The following is a 19,977-nucleotide window of genomic DNA, read 5'->3' as shown; positions in this document are numbered from 1 at the left end:
TAAATTTAAACCATGGAGATCTTCTTTTAAAATTAGATGGAGAGTGTAAATTTATTATATAAAATAGACGGCTAAAATGTTGATTTTTGTTTTAACTAAAATCGACGAAGTTACTGTCGATTTTTATCAAGAAGAAATTATGCCTGCATTTATTACCGCGTCCTTTGTTTCGCTTAATTTCCCAAACATTAACCCAAACCTCCAGAGAATCAAAGTTCAGAGTGAAGCTGCTTCTTCTTCTTCTCCAACACCTGAGAGTAGAGACTAGAGACGGAGTCACCATCACATAGAGAGGCAGAGAGCAGATTAGTAGAGCTTATTCTTCTTCGACGCTTGAGAAAACCAAACGTCCTCCGCCGAAGAGCAGAGCTTCTTCTTCTTCTTCTTGTTCTGCTTCTCTTCTGTTGAGCCCGTCGCCACGCCATCCTCTTCATGTAAGTTCCTCTCAATCTCTCTAATTATTATATCTAATTTTGCAGTTGTTGTATCTACAATTTTCATAATAAAATTCTTAATTTGTGTTTGTTAATAACAATCGCATCAATATTACTGAAATCTAGTTAGCATAATCAATTCATCACATTTCATCAATCGCTTCGTCTATCTGTGTCGTTGTTGCTGCTGCCTTCAATTGACCGTGCTCAATCAAAATCAGTTACTCTAAATCTTTCGTTCTTCAATAGATTTTTTTCATCAATAAAAAATTTGCTCAGCATTTGTAGACGATTCACTACTTTTCTCAATGATATAGGTCTTCAATTCAAAGATTGACGAAGGAAGAAAGGCATTGCGGGTGTTATCACTACTTTTGTTCATTTTTCTGTGTTATCCTGCAATTTTGTATTCTTTCTTCATGATTGACATGGATTTATAGGATTCTTCTTTATTTTTGGTGTTAGTTATCTAATTTTTTATTAGGTTAGATTCAATGTGTAGATCAACTATATGTAACATCATTTTATGCTGAAGAAATATGTAAAAAACTTCAGTGTCTTACAACGCTTTTTACTAGGGACATTAGAGACACTTTAAGCTTCTGCATAAAGGACATGTGAGTTATATACAAAGTTTACTGATCATTTTATTCTGTTAGTCTCTTATAATGTTTGCTGATCATTCTTGCACAGCTCAAGTGACTGGACACACGGAAGCAGTGATACCAAGGCACCTTCAGTAAGCTGTTTTGGTTAAGAGTTTGTATCTCCTTTGAAAGCTACTCTGAAGAACAGAATGTTGAAGGGTAATAAGCTTATATTAGTAGTCCATCAATCAATTTATGTGTGCACGTGTGTATTATTATTAGATGATATTTAGATGTAGCCTGATATTTTCCTTTTTTAAGTTTTGTTATATTTTTAACATTAAACTAAGCAAGTTAGTTATATTTTGATGTGATGATGATAAGTAGGTATATGATTGTTGACTAGATTTGAATGAAATGGATTTGTAGCTTATTGTTGTTCTTATACACCGTGAGCTTATTGTAATGAATACATGAGTATAGACAAAAACTGTTGGGAAAAAAATAGAAAAGAAAAGTTTAACAGGTTGCTGGATATAGCTTGACTGTAAAGGAACTTAAGGGACGTTGTAAAACAACAAAGTGATTAATGTAAAATGGTAATTTCTTAGATCTTTCTGGTTCTGTGCAACTGTTGCTGACTAGGTCAGAGTAAGAGGATTATTAGCACATGTTCAATACTTATTAGCCATTTTTCCTAAATACTCGCAGGAATTAGGAGAGAGAAGTTTGAATTGTTTAAAAGTTATCTTCATGTGAACAAATGATAAGAAAAGTTGTTTCCACCAAAAATAAAAAGGGTATCATGAGAAGAAAATGCTAAGAGTGCTGTACTAATTAATAAGGGAAAATAAATTGATCATGTTTGATGGCGGAAAATCACATCCGCACAAACTACCGGCAAGTATACTGGATCGCATCAAGTAGTAAAACTCACAAGAGTGAGGTCGATCCCACAGGGATTGATGGATCAAGCAATTTTAGTTAGGTGATGAGTCTAGTCAAGCTAATATTGAAAGGAGTTTGGTGAAATTTAATGGACAGAATATAAATTACAAGAAAATAAATGCTGGAAAGTAAAGGGCAAAAACTTAAATGGCTTACAATGTAAAGTACTAGAGAAATAAATGCAGAAAAGTAAATGACAAAAACTTAAATGGCAAGAAATGTAAATGAGCTGAATCTTAAATTGCAAGAAAGTAAAGGGAAGAATATAAATGGCGATGAAACTTAAATTGCATGAATTATATAGGAAATTGGGTGCTGGGAAAACTAAAGCAATAAATCAAAGCAAGTAAAGTAAATTCAAGGAAATCTAAATTGAATAATATCAAAAGAAAAGATTCATTAGGGATTGGAGATATCATAATCCATCATGAATCAAATGGGTCTCAACTTCCTTGTCAATCATATGAAGTAGATCTATGGTGGATTATAATGATTGAGTCTCAATTCCTTGGCAACCCAATCTCTCTAAACACAATCAATCTTGCCAATTCCTTGATCTAATTGTCATGAGAAGAGGTTAAACACATTCTCTTATCCATAAGCCACACAAATTCTAAAGACCACAATTCCTCCAGAGGCTCACAAAGGCATTCAATAGATTCAAACCCCCTTATGGAGTGAGTGAATCACAATCAATATAGAAGATATCCTATAGCTACAAAAAGCGGATTGAGAGGAAGAAGAATTTCATTCAATCATGTGAATTACAATAGATCTCCTCCCCTAATGAAATTGGGGTTTTGTTCATCATTGCTCAGCAAAATAAAAGAAGAAAAGAAAGTACATGAAAAGTAAAGAAAGTACAAAGAAAATGATTTCAGGGTTTCCCAATTAGGGTCCCTGCTTCCCAGCCTTTCTTCTACTTCAAAATCTATCCTATTTATACACTTTCCCAATCAATCTTCAAGTCTTTGGATGTGGGATTTGGCCTTAGTTGAAGCAAGTTAGGAGTGATTATTTGTGACGTTGATAAGGACCTTAGTTCACAAACATTTACAAGCTTGCATGGGTGCCATTTAGAATGGAAATTGGTGCTGATGTTAGTGACCAACGTTTGTGCACAAACATTGGCCAAAGTTCCTTTTAAAATCCTTTAGGAACGTTGCCACTGGCATTTGTTCACCAACATTGGTGCCGCCAATGTTCCCCTTGTGCGTACGCATCATGCCTTGTGTGTGCGAACACTTGCAAATTTTCCCTTTGTGAGTGTGCACACTAGCACTTTTTTAGCTCCAATTTGAAGAGTCATCAAAGACGTTGGTGGAAATGTTGGTGGCAATGTTGGCACACCAACGTTGGCACTCTTTTAGCTTGCAACGTTGGTGAGCTAGCTTTGGCCACCAACGTTGCTTTGTTGAGCTTGGAACGTTTCCAGCAACGTTGGTGAGCCAACTTTGGCCACCAACGTTGCTTTATTGAGCTTGGCATATTGGTGGGCAACGTTGGTGAGCCAACTTTGGCCACCAACGTTGCTTTCTTTCTCTTTTATCAATGTTTGTGGTAACGTTGGTGAGCTAACTTTGGCCACTAACATTGCTTCATTCTCCATAGGCAACATTTATGGCAACATTGGTGAGCCAACTTTGGCCACCAACGTTGCTTGTTATTCTTGAGCCAACGTTTATGCCAACATTGGTGAGCCAACTTTGGCCACCAACTTTGCTTCCTCTGCTTCTTCCTTGCCCTTCCTCTGCTTCTCCTCACCTATCATCAACCAAACAAATGCATCAAATCCTTGCCATAATCACAAGATTTTGCATCATTCATAGCATTAGGTGATTCTTGCATTCATCTCATGAAAATGCACATAATTAACAATGTTTAATTGAATCAAGACATGCATGCAATTCTCATCCAAATGCTTACTTATTGCCTAAGAAAGTGTTTGAAACCTAATGAAAACTAATGAAAAAGGCTTGTGAAACTAGCCTAAGATGCCTAGGCATCACAACACCAAACTTAAATCTTGCTTGTCCCCAACCTAAAGAAAGCCTGAACTCTTGGGAAATGTTGGTCAATGCCTTCTTGACCAAATTCTTTCCACCTCAAAAGATGAGTAAGCTCAGAGTGGATGTCCAAACCTTCAGATAGAAGGAAGGTGAATCCCTCTATGAAGCTTGGGAAAGATACAAGCAATTAACCAAAAGATGTCCTTTTGACATGTTTCCAGAATGGAGCATCATATGTATATTCTATGATGGTCTATCTGAAATGTCAAAGATATCATTGGATCATTCTAATGGTAGATCCCTTCAACTGAAAACACCTGCAGAAGCCCAGGAACTCATTGAGATGGTTGCAAATAACTAGTTGATGTACACTTCTAAAAGGAATCATGTGAATAATGGGGTAACTCAGAAGAAAGGAGTTCTTGAGATTGATACTCTGAACACCATATTGGCTCAGAACAAAATATTGACTCAGCAAGTCAATATGATTTCTCAGAATCTGACTGGATTGCAAGCTGCATCTGGTAGTGCTAAAGAAGCCTCCTCTGAAGGAGAAGCTTATGACCCTGAGAATCCTGCAATGGAAGAGGTGAACTACATGGGCGAATCCTATGGAAACACCTATAATCCTTCATGGAGGAATCATCCAAATTTGTCATGGAAGGATCAACAGAAGCCTCAACAAGGCTTCAATAACAATAATGGTGGGAGAAACAGGTTTGGCAATAGCAAACCTTTTCCATCATCTTCTCAGCAACAGACAGAGAATTCTGAGCAGAGCTTCTCTGGCTTAGCAAATATAGTCTCTGATCTATCTAAGGCCACTCTCAGTTTCATGAATGAAACAAGGTCTTCCATCAGAAATTTGGAGGCACAAGTGGGTCAGCTGAGTAAAAGAATTACTGAAACTCCTCCTAGTACTCTCCCATGCAATACAGAAGAGAATCCCAAAAGAGAGTGCAAGGCCATAACAATATCCAACACGGCCGATCCTGGAGAGAGTGAAAAGGCAGTGATTTCCAGTGAGGAAGACCTCAAGGGACTCCCACTGACCAATAAGGAGTTCCCTATTGAAGAACCAAAGGAATCTGAGGCTCATACAAAGACCATAGAGATTCCACTGAACTTACTATTATCTTTCATGATCTCTGATGAATATTCTTCCTCTAAAGAGGACGAAGACACTGTTGAAGAGCAAGTTGCTCAGTATCTAAGAGTAATCATGAAGCTGAATGCCAAGTTATTTGGTAATGAGACCTGGGAGGATGAACCTCCATTGCTCATCAATGAATTGAATACATGGATTCAGCTGACATTGCCTCAAAAGAAACCGGATCCCAGAAAGTTCTTAATATCTTGTACCATAGGCACCATGACCTTTGAAAGGGCTCTGTGTGACCTAGGGTTAGGTATTAACCTCATGACACTCTCTGTAATGGAGAAACTAGGGATCTTTGAGGTACAAACTGCAAGAATCTCACTAGAGATGGCAGACAAATCAATGAAACAGGCTTATGGACTTGTAGAGGATGTCTTAGTGAAGGTTGAAGGCCTTTACGTCCCTGTTGACTTCATAATCCTAGACACTGGGAGGGATGAGGATGAATCCATCATCTTTGAAAGACCCTTCCTAGCCACAGCAAGGGCTGTAATTGATGTGGACAGAGGAGAGTTAGTCCTGCAACTGAATGAGGACTACCTTGTGTTCAAGGCTCAAGGATCTTCCTCTGTAACCATGGAGTGGAAGCATGAAAAGCTTCTCTCAATACAGAGTCAAGCAGAGGCCCCACACTCAAACTCTAAGTTTGGTGTTGGGAGGCCACAATCATGCTCTAAGCAAAGTGGGCGTTTAACGCCCAGTCTGGCACCATTCTGGGTATTAAACACCAAAATTGGCAGGCAGACTGGCTTTAACGCTAGAAAGGACTGTCTGGTGTCTGGCTGGCATTAAACGCCAGAAAGGGGCATCAGCCTGGCGTTTGACGCAGGAAAGGTAGTAGAGCTGGCGTTAAACACCAGCATTGGCACACAATGGGCGTTTAAACGCCAGAAAGGTGCAGGGATGAGAATTCCTTGACACCTCAGGATCTATGGACTCCACAGGATCCCCACCTATCCCAACTCACTCTTTCTCCTCTTCACACCTTCTTATAACACCCTTCACCGAACCTCATCCACCTATCAAATCCTACCCTCTTCCCCATTATATTTTCACCACTCACACATCACACACATTTTAACCCCCCTTGGCCGAATTCACCACACACTTTCATCTCCTCCATTTCTTTTTCTTCTCCTCCTTTCTTTTTTCTTTTGCTACTGAACGAGCAAACCTTTTAAGTTTGGTGTGGAAAAAAAGCTCTGCTTTTTGTTTTTCCATAACCATTAATGGCACCTAAGGCCGGAGAAACCTCTAGGAAGAGGAAAGGGAAGGCAGTTGCTTCCAACTCTGAGACATGGGGGATGGAGAGATTCATCTCAAAAGCCCATCACTAGAAAGAGGATGGAGCAAACAAGAGAACCCACTCATGGACCTCAACAAGAGCGTGAGGAAGTCCCTCATCAAGAAATCCCTGAGATGCCTCAAGGGATGTATTTCCCTCCACACAACTATTGGGAGCAACTCAACACCTCTTTAGGAGATTTGAGTTCCAATATGGAGCAACTAAGGATGGAGCACCAAGAGCACTCCATTATCCTCCATGAAATTAGAGAGGACCAATGAGCCATGAGGGAGGAGCAACAAAGGCAAGGAAGAGACACTGAGGAGCTTAAGCACTCCATAGGATCTTCAAGAGGAAGAACTAGCCGCCACCACTAAGGTGGACCCGTTCTTTAATTTCCTTGTTATTTACGTTTTGTGTTTTTCGTTCCTTATGCTTTATGTTTTGTCTATGTTTGTGTCTTTATTACATGATCATTAGTGTCTAGTGTCTATGCCTTGAAGTTATGAATGTCCCATAAATCCTTCACCTTTCTTAAATGAAAAATGTTTCTAATTGCAAAAGAACAAGAAGTACATGAATTTCGAATTCTATCTTAAAATTAGTCTAATCATTTTGATGTGGTGTCAACACTTTTTGTTTTCTAAATGAATGCTTGAACAGTGCATATTTTTTGATAGTGAAGTTTATGAATGTTAAAATTGTTGGCTCTTGAAAGAATAATGAAAAAGGAAAAATGTTATTGATAATCTGAAAAATCATAAAATTGATTCTTGAAGCAAGAAAAAGCAGTGAAAAATACAAAGCTTGCGAAAAAAAAAGAAAGAAAAAGAATAAGCAAGTAGAAAAAGCCAATAGTCCTTTAAACCAAAAGGCAAGCATAAAGAGTATCCAAGGCTTTGAGCATCAGTGGATAGGAGGGCCCAAAGGAATAAAATCCTGGCCTAAGCGGCTAAATCAAGCTGTCCCTGACCATGTGCTTGTGTCATGAAGGTCCAAGTGAAAAACTTGGGACTGAGTGGTTAAAGTCGTGATCCAAAACAAAAGAGTGTCCTTAAGAACTTTGGACACCTCTAACTGGGGACTTTAGCAAAGCTAAGTTACAATCTAAAAAGGTTCACACTACAAAAAAAAGGCCTGTCGGCACACTTTTTTCTTGCCACGCTTTTAAAGCGTGCCCAAAAGTGGTCTCTGGCCACGCTTTTGCGAGGGTGGCCACTGATTTGAGATTTGGCCACGCTTTTTTCGCTACGCTTAAAAAGCGTGGCCATAGAGAGAAATCGGCACGCTTTTACGAGGGTGGCCATTTATTTGAAATTTGGCCACGCTTTTTTACTGCCACGCTTGAAAAGTGTGGCGATAGAGGAAAATCGGCACGCTTTTACGAAGGTTGCCACTGATTAAAAATTTGGCCACCCTTTTTTGTCATGCTTAAAAGCGTGGCCATAGAGAGAAACGGAGAAACTTTTAAAAGCGTGGCAAAAATTTTTTTATCTTGGCACATTTTTAAAGCGTCCCCATTTCCAATAACTCTATTGATACCCCTAAAAAAGCGTGGCGAAAAAGTTTCCACTGAAAACAAAAAAAAACCCTCCGAATCCCAAACACGCTACACTAACTCATCAGACGTGTACTCTTCTCCTCTATAACACTCTAAAAACCCTAACACTCTAAAAACCCTAACACTCAGCAAGTCATCCTCGTCCAAAGCTCTCTTCTTACTAACACTCGCATTCAACTTCACCAAATAATGGCCACCGCACATTAACAAACCCTTCAAATCTCTTCACTTTCATCTTCCGGCTCTCTTTCTCTCTCCTCTGCTTTCTCCATCTCCTTCATTTCCAGCCGCCGCGCTGCCCGCCCCCTCGTCGTCTTCGTCTCTGCCGGCCTCGACGCAAAGCCCACGGTTCTCGTCGCCGAGAAGCTCGGCGAGGCGGGCCTCAACTTGCTCAAGGAGTTTGCTAACATGGACTGCAGCTACAACCTCAGCCCTGAGGAGCTCTGCACTAAGATCTCGCTCTGCAATGCGCTAATCGTCAGGAGTGGAACCAAGGTCACGCGCGAGGTGTTTCAGTCCTTCGCCGGCAGGCTCAAGGTCGTCGGAAGGGCCGGCGTCGGGATCGACAATGTGGATCTGGCTGCCACCACCGAGCATGGCTACCTGGTGGTTAATGCCTCCACCGCCAACACCGTCGCCGCTGCTGAGCACGGGATCGCGATTCTCGCAACCATGGCTAGGAACGTTGCTCAGGCTAACACGTCCGTCAAAGCTGGTTAGTTTCAAATCTCTTTTAAGTATTTCGTCGAGCACCTTGTTTCTTTAGATTTGTTTTAGATCCCTGTTATTGAAGTACGCCAGTTGATTTGTTCGTCAAGAATATTGAACTCTCAATTGTTGTATCGTTGTGTGTGCTGAAGTGAAGTAGCTTGAAGGCTTGAACAGGGGAAAAAGATTTTCGAAGATTCACCGTTTCTTTTCGAAGATCCAGAACCGTCGCCGCACTTTGTTTAAAGAAAAAAGCAAAAGTATTACTGAAGGGATTAATTTCACAATTTTATTAACTGTTCGTTAAGAGTTCCTATTGGAGGAAGTTGATCCCTAGTTACAAAACTTGAGAACATTTGCAAGAAATTAAAGTGGGTATACACATTAAGGCAATAAAAGGGTCAGATGCAAAACGGGATATTGAGGTTAAGATTTTAACATTCATACCAATAAAGAATTATTAGCCTAATTTATGGAGAGTTGGGAAACATTTGTGATTTCTATGCTTGGGAGAAAAGACTTTGAATGGTATTATCTTATCCTAACATTTTGCTGTCATTTTTTATCAACTCTTGGTCAAAATCTGATCTGAAGCACAAGTTGCTGTCATTTTGTAAACATTGACATATAAGCAAATCATACATTGTTTACTTAAGGCTTTGCATTAATCTTAGGTTTTTATGTGTGTGTATATGTTTTGTTCTTTTTTGTTGAAATTGATTGCTTATCCTATATGGAATTGTCTCCATGTCAGTGAATTTGTTCTTTTTATAGAGAATCAAAGCTTGGCATTAATCATATGTTCTCTTTCTTCATGAAACGGCATGTGATGTAACTTTCTCAAACAGGCTATGGAAAATGGGTTCCTTTAAGCAGTTTCCAGATTCCACCTTTGAATCAAGTTGGTTTGATTGGATACAAGGTAATTCAACCATCACTCAGTTGTCAACTTCAACAGTATGAACTTGTCTGTTCTTTTAAAACATGTGTGTTTCTTTTTTGGTTATTCACATTTTGCTGCTGAGGATCCCTAGGACTGCCATATGTTGTCGTGTGACATCCCAAAAGGCTTAGGTTTTGTTTTTGACAACTTGATGTATGTCTACCAACTATTGTTTGAAGATTTATGATTTATATTACTGTACGTCTGTACTGCCTCAGTTATTATAATCTTAGGTAGTTGATCAGAGTAATAAGGGGAAGATAAGATAAATATACCTGTATATTTTTTTTTCTGGGAAATGTATTGCCCTTATCATTGCCTCTGTTGTAGTTTATTAGAAAATAATGAAACTAATTTACTCTCTAATGACACTAGTGTTCCTGTTCTAGTTAGTGTTCTTGACAAAGATCTTAGTTAGGAAACTGTGATTCTGCATCTTAGTAAGGAGAGAATTTGGTGTCTAGGAACTCAGGAGAGGAAGGAATGAGATCTTATATTCGGCTCTTTACAATATTTGGGGTTGAGTTCCAAGTTTATAAGGAATGTTTATGTGTATTCCATGCATTTTGGTATAGAGATTCATCCTGTTCAAAATTCACAAAGTTACAGGGTATGGTGCATTGGAGCCTAAGGAATTTAATGGGTCTTCATAAATTGATCATTTTGTATTAAAGTTGAATGATTAGTAATTATTGGATTTTTATGCTTTGTCTAATTATTCTTCTATTTCAGATTGATTTTTCACTAGCATTGTGGTAGTTCATTGATTTATCATTGCTTGATTCTATAAAGGAGATGGTGCCAATTGCTAAGGTAATAGTTGTGATAATAATATATGGCTTCAAGGTTGCTTTTATTAAAGTAGAGCTTTTTCAATTCATATACCATAATGGAAAGAGTATGGTGTGTTCATTTCGGTTGCAGCAAGGGAAGCCAATTCACTTCTGGAAAGCTGCATCGTTATAGTTTTGGGGCCATCTCTTATTAATTGAACTAATCAAAATTTAATTTTTCCGAATGGAGTTCAATTCTTGAGTAGATTAATATAAACAAATCAATCAAGATATTTAGGGGAAACAAATATGCCTCCAAAGAAATGAAACAAGCAAAGATCTCTTTCCTATATGAATCTTTGACTGGTTTTTGAGTGTATATATGTCAGGTTTGAGTGGATGTATTTCAATTGATTCAATGCATAATCTGATTTTATTTATTTTATATTCTAGGAGGTTCAAGCTTCAGCTAAGGAGGCAGCTGAAACAGTGGTTTTGGTCATTGATGAGGAAGGTGTGGAGTCACTCATATCAGAGCTTGAAAAAGGTGTTAACGAGCCAAAATTGTTTTGGTTTTCACACAAGAACAATTTTCTTGTTCTTCAAATCACAAATTGACTTTTTCTTTTATTGTGGCTTTGTTGATGTGTATCTTGTATTTTTTAAATAATAAATTTTATTTTTTTTGTTGACAAATGTGATGAAAGTTTATGTATGTTGGATTGGTTAATTTAAAATTATTTAAAAAATTTTTCCATCATTTAAATTAGTCATTTAAACTATGATTTTAAATTATATGTTAATTTTGCAATGTTTAATTAGGAAGATTCATAAACAAGTATAGTCATAAGTATTTTGATCTAACTTATAGTTATATTTTCAGCTATTGGCATGCTTTTTAAGCATAGCCATATCTTCTCATTATCATCAATAGGCACACTTATAAAGCGTAGCCATATTTTTTTTATTGGCACGCTTAAAAAGTGTAGCTATATCTTCCCTCATCGGCATACTTTCAAAGTGTATCCAAAACCACCCCATTGGGCACACTTCCAAAAGCGTGGCGATATGTAAACCTATCGGTACGCTTTTCAAGCGTATCTATAGGTTAAAACCTATGGCGATGCTTTTTAAGCGTGGCAAGAGATGAAAGTGTGCCAACAAAAAAAAACATGCCATTAGATTCATAAAAGCGTGACGATAGAGCAATCGGCACGTTGGTGGATGTCTCTTTCAAAAGCGTGCCGATAGCTCAAAAAGCGTGGCAAAAAGCTATTGGCACGCTATTTTGCACTTTTTGGCACGCTTTTAAAGCATGGCAGAAAGCTTATTTTCTTGTAGTGTCACCCAGTTATGTGTCTGTGGCATTTATGTATCCAGTGGTAATACTGGAAAACAAGATGTTTAGGGTCACGACCAAGACTCATAAGTAGCTGTGTTCAAGAATCAACATACTAAACAAGGAGAATCAATAACACTATCTTAATTCTGAGATCCTATAGATGCCAATCATTCTGAATTTCAAAGGATAAAGTGAGATGCCAAAACTGTTCAGAAGCAAAAAGCTACAAGTCCCGCTCATCTAATTAGAACTAAGCTTCATTGATATTTTGGGATTTATTGTATATTCTCTTCTTTCTTTCCTATTTTGTTTTTAGTTGCTTGGGGACAAGCAACAATTTAAGTTTGGTGTTGTGATGAGCGGATAGATTATAAGCTTTTTGGCCTTCTTTTTAGGTAGTTTTTAGTATGTTTTAGTTACTTTTTAATATATTTTTATTAGTTTTTATGAAAAAATCACATTTTTGGAATTTACTAGGAGTTTGTGTTTTTCTGTGATTTCAGGTATTTTCTGGCTGAAATTGAGGGACTTAAGCAAAAATCTGATTCAGAGGCTGAGAAAGGACTGCAGATGTTGTTGGATTCTAACCTCCCTACACTCGAAGTGGATTTTCTGGAGCTAAAGAAGCCCAATTGGCGCGCTGTCAATTGCGTTGGGAAGTAGACATCTTGGGCTTTCCGGCAATGTATAATAGTCCATACTTTGCCCGAGATTTGATGATCCAAACTAGTGTCCAAACGCCCACCAGAGACCCTTTTCTGGAGTAAAACGCCAGAACTAGCACCAAAGCTGGCGTTTAACTCCAAGGATGGCCTATGCATGTGAAAGCTTCAAGGCTCAGCCTAAACACACACCAAGTGGGCTCCGGAAGTGGATTTCTGTACTACCTACTCGTTTTCTGTAAACCTAGTTTACTAGTTTAGTATAAATAGCACTTTTTACTATTGTATTCGAAGTCTTTTTTGACCTTTTGGGAGTTCTTCGAACCCTTTTTGAAGGCTGGCCATTTGGCATGCCTAGACCATTTTGTTCTTATGTATTTTCAATGGTGAAGTTTCTACACCTCATAGATTAAGGTGAGGAACTCTGCTGTTCCTCATGAATTAATGCAAGTACTATTGTTTTTCCTTCAATTCACGCCTACTTCTTCTCCAAGATATACACTTGTACTTAATTCATTTAAGTCAGACGGAAGGGGTGACCTGTGACAATCATGCATATTGCCATCAAATCTCGACCAAAGTATAGACTATTATACATTGCTGGAAAGCCCAAGATGTCTACTTTCCAACACAATTGAGAGCGCGCCAATTGGGCTTCTGTAGCTCAAGAAAACCCACTTCGAGTGCAGGGATGTCAGAATCCAACAACATCTTCAGTTCTTTTTCAGCCTTTGAATTAGATTTTTGCTCAGGCCGCTCAATTTCAGCCAGAAAATACTTGAAATCACAAAAAAAACACACAAACTCATAGTAAAGTTCAGAAATGTGATTTTTGCATAAAAACTAATAATTATATACTAAAAACTAACTAAATCATACTAAAAACTACTTAAAAACAATGCCAAAAAGCGTATAAATTATCCGCTCATCACAATACCAAACTTAAATTATTGCTTGTCCCCAAGCAACTGAAAATAAAATAATATAAAAAGAAGAGAATATACAATAAATCTCATAATATCAATGAAACTTAGTCCCAATTAGATGAGCGGGGCTAGTAGCTTTTTGCTTCTGAACAGTTTTGGCATCTCACTTTATCCTTTGAAATTTAGAATGATTGGCATCTATAGGAACTCAGAATTTAGATAGTGTTATTGATTCTTTTAGTTCAGTATGTTGATTCTTGAACACAACTACTTTATGAGTCTTGGCCGTGACCCTAAGCACTTTGTTTTCCAGTATTACCACCGGATACAAAAATGTCACGGACACATAACTGGGTGAACCTTTTCAGATTGTGACTCAGCTTTGCTAAAGTCCCCAGTTAGAGGTGTCCAGAGTTCTTAAGCACACTCTTTCTGCTTTGGATCACGACTTTAACCACTCAGTCTCAAGCTTTTCACTTGGACCTTCATGACACAAGCACATGGTTAGGGACAGCTTGATTTAGCCGCTTAGGCCAGGATTTTATTCCTTTGAGCCCTCCTATCCATTAATGCTCAAAGTCTTGGATCTTTTTTACCCTTGCCTTTTGGTTTAAAGGGCTATTGGCTTTTTCTGCTTGCTTTTTCTTTTTCTTTCTTTCTTTTTCGCCATTTTTTTTTGCAAGCTTTGTTATTCACTGCTTTTTCTTGCTTCAAGAATCAATTTTATGATTTTTCAGATTATCAATAACATTTCTCTTTGTTCATCATTCTTTCAAGAGCCAACAATTTTAACATTCAATAAACTTTACTATCAAAATTATGCACTGTTCAAGCATTCATTCAGAAAACAAAAAGTATTGCCACCACATCAAAATAATTAGACTAATTTCAAAATAAAATTTGAAATCCATGTACTTCTTGTTCTTTTATAATTAGGAACATTTTTCATTTAAGAAAGGTGAAGGATTTATGGGACATTCATAGCTTCAAGGCATAGACACTAGACACTAATGATCATGTAATAAAGCACAAACATAGATAACACATAAAGCATAAAAATTGAAAAACAGAAAGATAAGAACAAGGAAATCAAAGAACGGGTCCACCTTAGTGATGGCGGCTAGTTCTTCCTCTTAAAGATCCAATGGAACGCCTGAGCTCCTCTATATCTCTTCCTTGCCTTTGTTGCTCTTCCCCTCATGGCTATTTGATCCTCTCTAATTTCATGGAGAATAATGGAGTGCTCTTGGTGCTCCATCCTTAGTTGCTCCATATTGGAACTCAAATCTCCCAAAGAGGTGTTGAGTTGCTCCCAATAGTTATGTGGAGGAAAATGCATCCCATGGGGCATCTCAGGGATTTCTTGATGAGGGACTTCCTCAAGCTCTTGTTGAGGTCCATGAGTGGGCTCTCTTATTTGCTCCATCCTCTTTTTAGTGATGGGCTTGTCCTCTTCAATGAGGATGTCTTCCTCTATGACAAATCCAGCTAAATTGCATAGGTGACAGATGAGATGAGGGAAGGCTAACCTTGCTAAAGTGGTGGTTATGTCAACCACTTTGTAGAGTTCTAGAGATATGACCTCATGAACTTCTACTTTCTCTCCAATCATGATGCTATGGATCATGATAGCCCGATCTACAGTCACTTCGGATTGGTTGCTAGTTGGAATGATGGAGCGTTGGATGAATTCCAACCATCCTCTAGCTACGGGTTTAAGGTCATGCCTTCCCAATTAAACCAGCTTGCCTTTGGAGTCTCTTTTTCACTGAGCTCCTTCTACACATATGTCCATAAGGACTTGGTCCAACCTTTGATCAAAGTTGACCCTTCTAGTGTAGGGGCGCGCATCTCCTTGAATCATTGGCAAGTTGAATGCCAACCTTACATTGTCTGGACTGAAATCTAAGTATTTTTCCCGAACCATTGTAAGCCAATTCTTTGGGTTCGGGTTCACACTTTGATCATGGTTCTTAGTGATCCATGCATTAGCATAGAACTCTTGAACCATTAAGATTCTGACTTGTTGAATGGGGTTGGTGAGAACTTCCCAACCTCTTCTTCGAATCTCATATCGGATCTTCGGATACTCATTCTTCTTGAGCATGAAAGGAACCTCATGGATCACTTTCTTCTTGGCCACAACTTCATATAAGTTGTCTTGATGGACCTTTGAGATGAATCTCTCCATTTCCCATGACTCGGAGGTGGAAGCTTTTGCCTTCCCTTTCCTCTTTCTAGAGGTTTCTCTGGCCTTAGGTGCCATAAATGGTTATGGAAAAACAAAAAGCAACACTTTTTCCACACCAAACTTAAAAAGTTTGCTCGTCTTCGATCAAAGGAAGAAAGAAGGACGGAGAAGAAGAAGAAATGGAGGAAAAGGAGAGTGAAGAAAAGTTCGGCCAAGGAGGGGAGAAGTGTGTATGATGTATGAAAATAAAAGAGTGATGAGGGGTTTATATAGGAGTGGAAGAGAGGGGTGTCCATGTGTGAGGGTTAGGTTGGGAGGGAAAGTTTTTGAATTTTGAATGGTGGGGTAGGTGGGGTGTTTGGGGAAGAGTGGATGGAGGTGATTGGTGAAGGGTATTGGGGAAGAGCAATGGAGGTGATTGGTGAGGGGTATTTGGGGAAGGGTGTTATTGGAATGTGTGAAGAAGAAAGAGAGTGAGTTGAGATAGGTGGGGATCCTGTGGAGTCCATAGATCCTGAGGTGTCAAGGATTTCTCATCCCTGCACCATTCTGGCGTGTAAACGCCCTCTGAGTGCTAATCCTGGCATTAAACGCTAGGTTGCTGCCCATTTCTGGCGTTTAACGCCAATTTTTCTTCTCTTTCTGGCGTTGAACGCCAACTTGGTGCCCTTTTCTGCCGTTAAACGCTAATCTGATGCCCTTTTCTGGCGTTAAACACCCAGAATGGTGCCAGACTGGGCGTTTAACGCCCATTTTGCTACCCTTACTGGCGTTTAAACGCCAGTAAGCTCCTCCTCCAAGGTGTGCTGTTTTTAATGCTGTTTTTGAGTTTGCTTTAATTTTTGCAGTTGTTTTTGTGAGTCCACATGATCATCAACCTAAAGAAAACATAAAATAACAAGGGAAAATGGAAATTTAACATAGATAAATAAAGATTGGGTTGCCTCCCAATAAGTGCTTCTTTAATGTCAATAGCTTGACAGTGAGCTCTCATGGAGCCTCACAGATTCTCAGAGCATGGTTGGGGCCTCCCAACACCAAACTTAGAGTTTGAATGTGGGGGCTCTGTTTGACTCTATATTGAGAGAAGCTTTTCATGCTTCTTCTCCATGTGTACAGAAGGAGATCCTTGAGGCTTAAACACAAGGTAGTCCTCATTCATTTGAAGGACCAACTCTCCTCTGTCAACATCAATCACAGCTTTTGCTGTGGCTAGGAAAGATCTGCCAAGGATGATAGATTCATCCTTATTCTTCCCAGTGTCCAGGATTATGAAGTCAGCAGGGATGTAAAGGCCTTCAACCTTCACTAAGACATCCTCTACAAGTCCATAAGCCTATTTCCTTGAAGTGTTTGCCATCTCCCGTGAGATTCTTACAGCTTGTACCTTAAAGATCCCTAGTTTCTCCATTACAGAGAGTGGCATGAGGTTTACACTTGACCCTAGGTCACACAGAGCCTTCTCAAAGGTCATGGTGCCAATGGTGCAAGGTATTAAGAACCTTCTAGGATCCGGTTTCTTTTGAGGTATCTTCAGTTGAGCCAAGGTGTTTAGTTTATTAATGAGCAATGGAGGTTCATCCTCCCAAGTCTCATTACCAAATAATTTGGCATTTAGCTTTATGATTGTTCCAAGGTACTTAGCAACTTGTCTTCAGTAATATCTTCATCCTCTTCAGAGGAAGAATACTCATCAGAGCTCATGAATGGCAGAAGTAGGTTCAATGGAATCTCTATGGTCTCTATATGAGCCTCAGATTCCCTTGGTTCATCAATAGGGAACTCCTTTTTGTCCAGAGGACATCCCATGAGGTTTTTTCTCACTGGGAATCACGTCCTCCTCACACTCTCCAGGTTTGGCCATATTGGTCATGGTTATGGCCTTGCACTCTCTCTAGGGATTTTCTTCTGTATTGCTTGGGAGAGCGCTAGGAGGAGTTTCAGTAATCTTTTTACTCAATTAACCCACTTGTGCCTCCAAATTTCTAATGGAGGTTCTTGTTTCATTCATGAAACTTAGTGTGGTCTTAGATATATCAGAGACTATGGTTGCTAAGCCAGAACGATTCTGCTCAGAGTTCTTTGTCTGTTGCTGAGAAGATGATGGGAAAGGTTTGCTATTGCCAAACCTGTTTCTTCCACCATTATTGTTGTTGAAGCCTTGTTGAGGCTTCTGTTGATCCTTCCATGAGAAATTTGGGTGATTCCTCCATGAAGAATTGTAGGTGTTTCCATAGGGTTCTCCCATGTAATTCACCTCTTCCATTGCAGGATTCTCAGGGTCATAAGCTTCTCCTTCAGAGGGGGCTTCTTTAGCACTGCCAGATGCAGCTTGCAATCCAGTCAGATATTGAGAAATTATATTGACTTGTTGAGTCAATATTTTGTTATGAGCCAATATGGCATTCAGAGTGTCAATCTTAAGGACTCCTTTCTTCTGAGTTGTTCCATTACTCACAGGATTTCTTTCAGAAGTGTACATGAACTAGTTATTTGCAACCATTTCAATGAGTTCCTGGGCTTCTGCAGGCATTTTCTTCAGATGAATAGATCTGCCCGCAGAATGGTCCAATGACATCTTGGATAACTTAGATAGACCATCATAGAAGATACCTATGATGCTCCATTCTGAGAGCATGTCAGAGGGACACCTTCTGATCAATTGCTTGTATCTTTCCCAAGCTTCATAGAGGGATTCACCTTCCTTCTATTTGAAGGTTTGAACTTTCACTCTAAGCTTACTCATCTTTTGAGGTGGAAAGAATTTAGCTAAGATGGCATTGACTAGCTTTTCCCAAGAGTTTAGGCTGTCTCTAGGTTGTGAGTTCAACTATATACTAGCTTTGTCTCTTACAGCAAAAGGAAAAAGCATGAGTCTATAGACCTCAGGATCAACTCTATTGGTCTTAATAGTGTCACAGATTTGCGAAAATTGAGCCAAGAACTGATGAGGATCTTCCAATGGAAGTCAATGAAACTTGCAATTCTGTTGCATCAGAGAAACTAGTTAAGGCTTAAGCTCAAAGTTGTTTGCTCCAATGGCAGGAATAGAAATGCTTCTCCCATAAAAATCGGGAGTTGGTGCAGTAAAGTTACCAAGCACCTTCCTTGCATATATTATTGGCATTGTTGTTATTTTCGGCTACCATGTCTTCTTCTTTTTTGAAAATTTCTGTCAGGTCCTCTCCAGAGAGTTATGCTTTAGCTTCTCTTAGCTTCCTCTTCAGAGTCCTTTCAGGTTCAGGATCAGTTTCAACAAGCATGTCTTTATCTTTGTTCCTACTCATATGAAAGAGAAGAAAACAAAGAAAGTATGAAATCCTCTATGTCACAGTATATAGATTCCTTGATGTGTCAGAGAAAAAGAAGAATAGAAGGATGAGGTAGATAAAGAAGAATTCGAACTTATAGAGAGAGAGGGGGTCCGAATTATCAAAGGAGGATAAGTGTTAGTGATTAAATAGAAAGGGATGGGAGAGATAAGAAATTTGAATATTAAAATTAAAATAATTAATTAATTAAAAAGATTTTTGAAAAAGTAGTTAGTGATTTTCAAAAATTAGAGAGAGAAAGATAGTTAGGTGGTTTTGAAAAAGATGAGAAATAGTGAAAAGATTTGAAAAGTAATTTTTGAAAAGATAAGAAGTTAGAAAAGATTTTTGAAATCAAAATTTGAAAAAGATATGTTTGAAAATATATGATTGAAAAACAAATTAAAAAAAAAGATTTGATTTTTAAAATTGATGACTTGACTAACAAGAAATTAAAAGATATGATTCTAGAATTCAAATATTGAACCTTTCTTAACAAGAAAGTAACAAACTTGAAATTTTTGAATCACAACATTAATTGTTAGCAAGGATTTTCGAAAATATTAAAAGAAAAATAAAAAATATTTGATTTTGAAAAAGATATGATTGATATGAGAAGATATGAAAAAGATAAGATTTTGAAAAATTAGTTTTAAAACTTGAAAAATTAAAAAGGATTTGAATTGAAAACAAAACTACCTCCTTGGTGCTATCCTGGCGTTAAACGCCCAGAATGGTATCCATTCTAGCGTTTAACGCCCACTTGGCTACCTCCTTGGGCGTTAAACGCCTAGCCAGGTACTCTGGCTGGCGTTTAAATGCCAAAAATTCCTTCTTCAATGGGCATTTTGAACGCCTAGTTTTTTCTCTGTGATTCCTCTGCTGTATGTTCTGAATCTTCAATTCTCTGTATTATTGACTTGAAAAGACATAATTTTGAATTTTTTTTGAATTTTTAATGATGAGAGAGAAAAATAACAAAATGAAACTAATCATGAAAAACTAAGATCAAATAAACAATGCATGCAAGAACACTTTGAATATCAAGATGAACATCAAGAACATATTTTTTTTTGAAAATTTTTAAGAAAAGAAAGACATGCCAGACACCAAACTTAGAAATTTTCATACTAGAGAC

General features: G+C 38.3%; 1 protein-coding gene and 1 non-coding gene across 2 annotated transcripts; one reads left to right on the top strand and one right to left on the bottom strand.

The window, feature by feature from the left end:
- Positions 1 to 4,087: 4,087 nt before the first annotated feature.
- Positions 4,088 to 4,191, bottom strand: LOC130953646 (small nucleolar RNA R71). Its single transcript, XR_009075809.1, has one exon. It is a non-coding gene; the product is annotated as a small nucleolar RNA R71 (small nucleolar RNA).
- A 3,874-nt stretch (positions 4,192 to 8,065) lies between these two features.
- Positions 8,066 to 12,885, top strand: LOC130947328 (D-3-phosphoglycerate dehydrogenase 3, chloroplastic-like). The gene is made up of 4 exons (XM_057875996.1): positions 8,066 to 8,698; positions 9,540 to 9,613; positions 10,367 to 10,447; positions 10,861 to 12,885. Exons 1-3 carry the CDS (start codon positions 8,392 to 8,394, stop codon positions 10,391 to 10,393), a joined length of 408 nt encoding a protein of 135 aa, XP_057731979.1. The 5' UTR covers positions 8,066 to 8,391; the 3' UTR covers positions 10,394 to 10,447; positions 10,861 to 12,885.
- The last annotated feature ends 7,092 nt before the right edge of the window (positions 12,886 to 19,977 follow it).

This window comes from Arachis stenosperma, chromosome 9, assembly GCF_014773155.1.
Source record: "Arachis stenosperma cultivar V10309 chromosome 9, arast.V10309.gnm1.PFL2, whole genome shotgun sequence".
Taxonomy (NCBI): domain Eukaryota; kingdom Viridiplantae; phylum Streptophyta; class Magnoliopsida; order Fabales; family Fabaceae; genus Arachis; species Arachis stenosperma.
The sequence above is the reverse complement of the archived record's forward strand: the minus strand, read 5'-3'. Positions and strand labels throughout refer to the sequence as shown.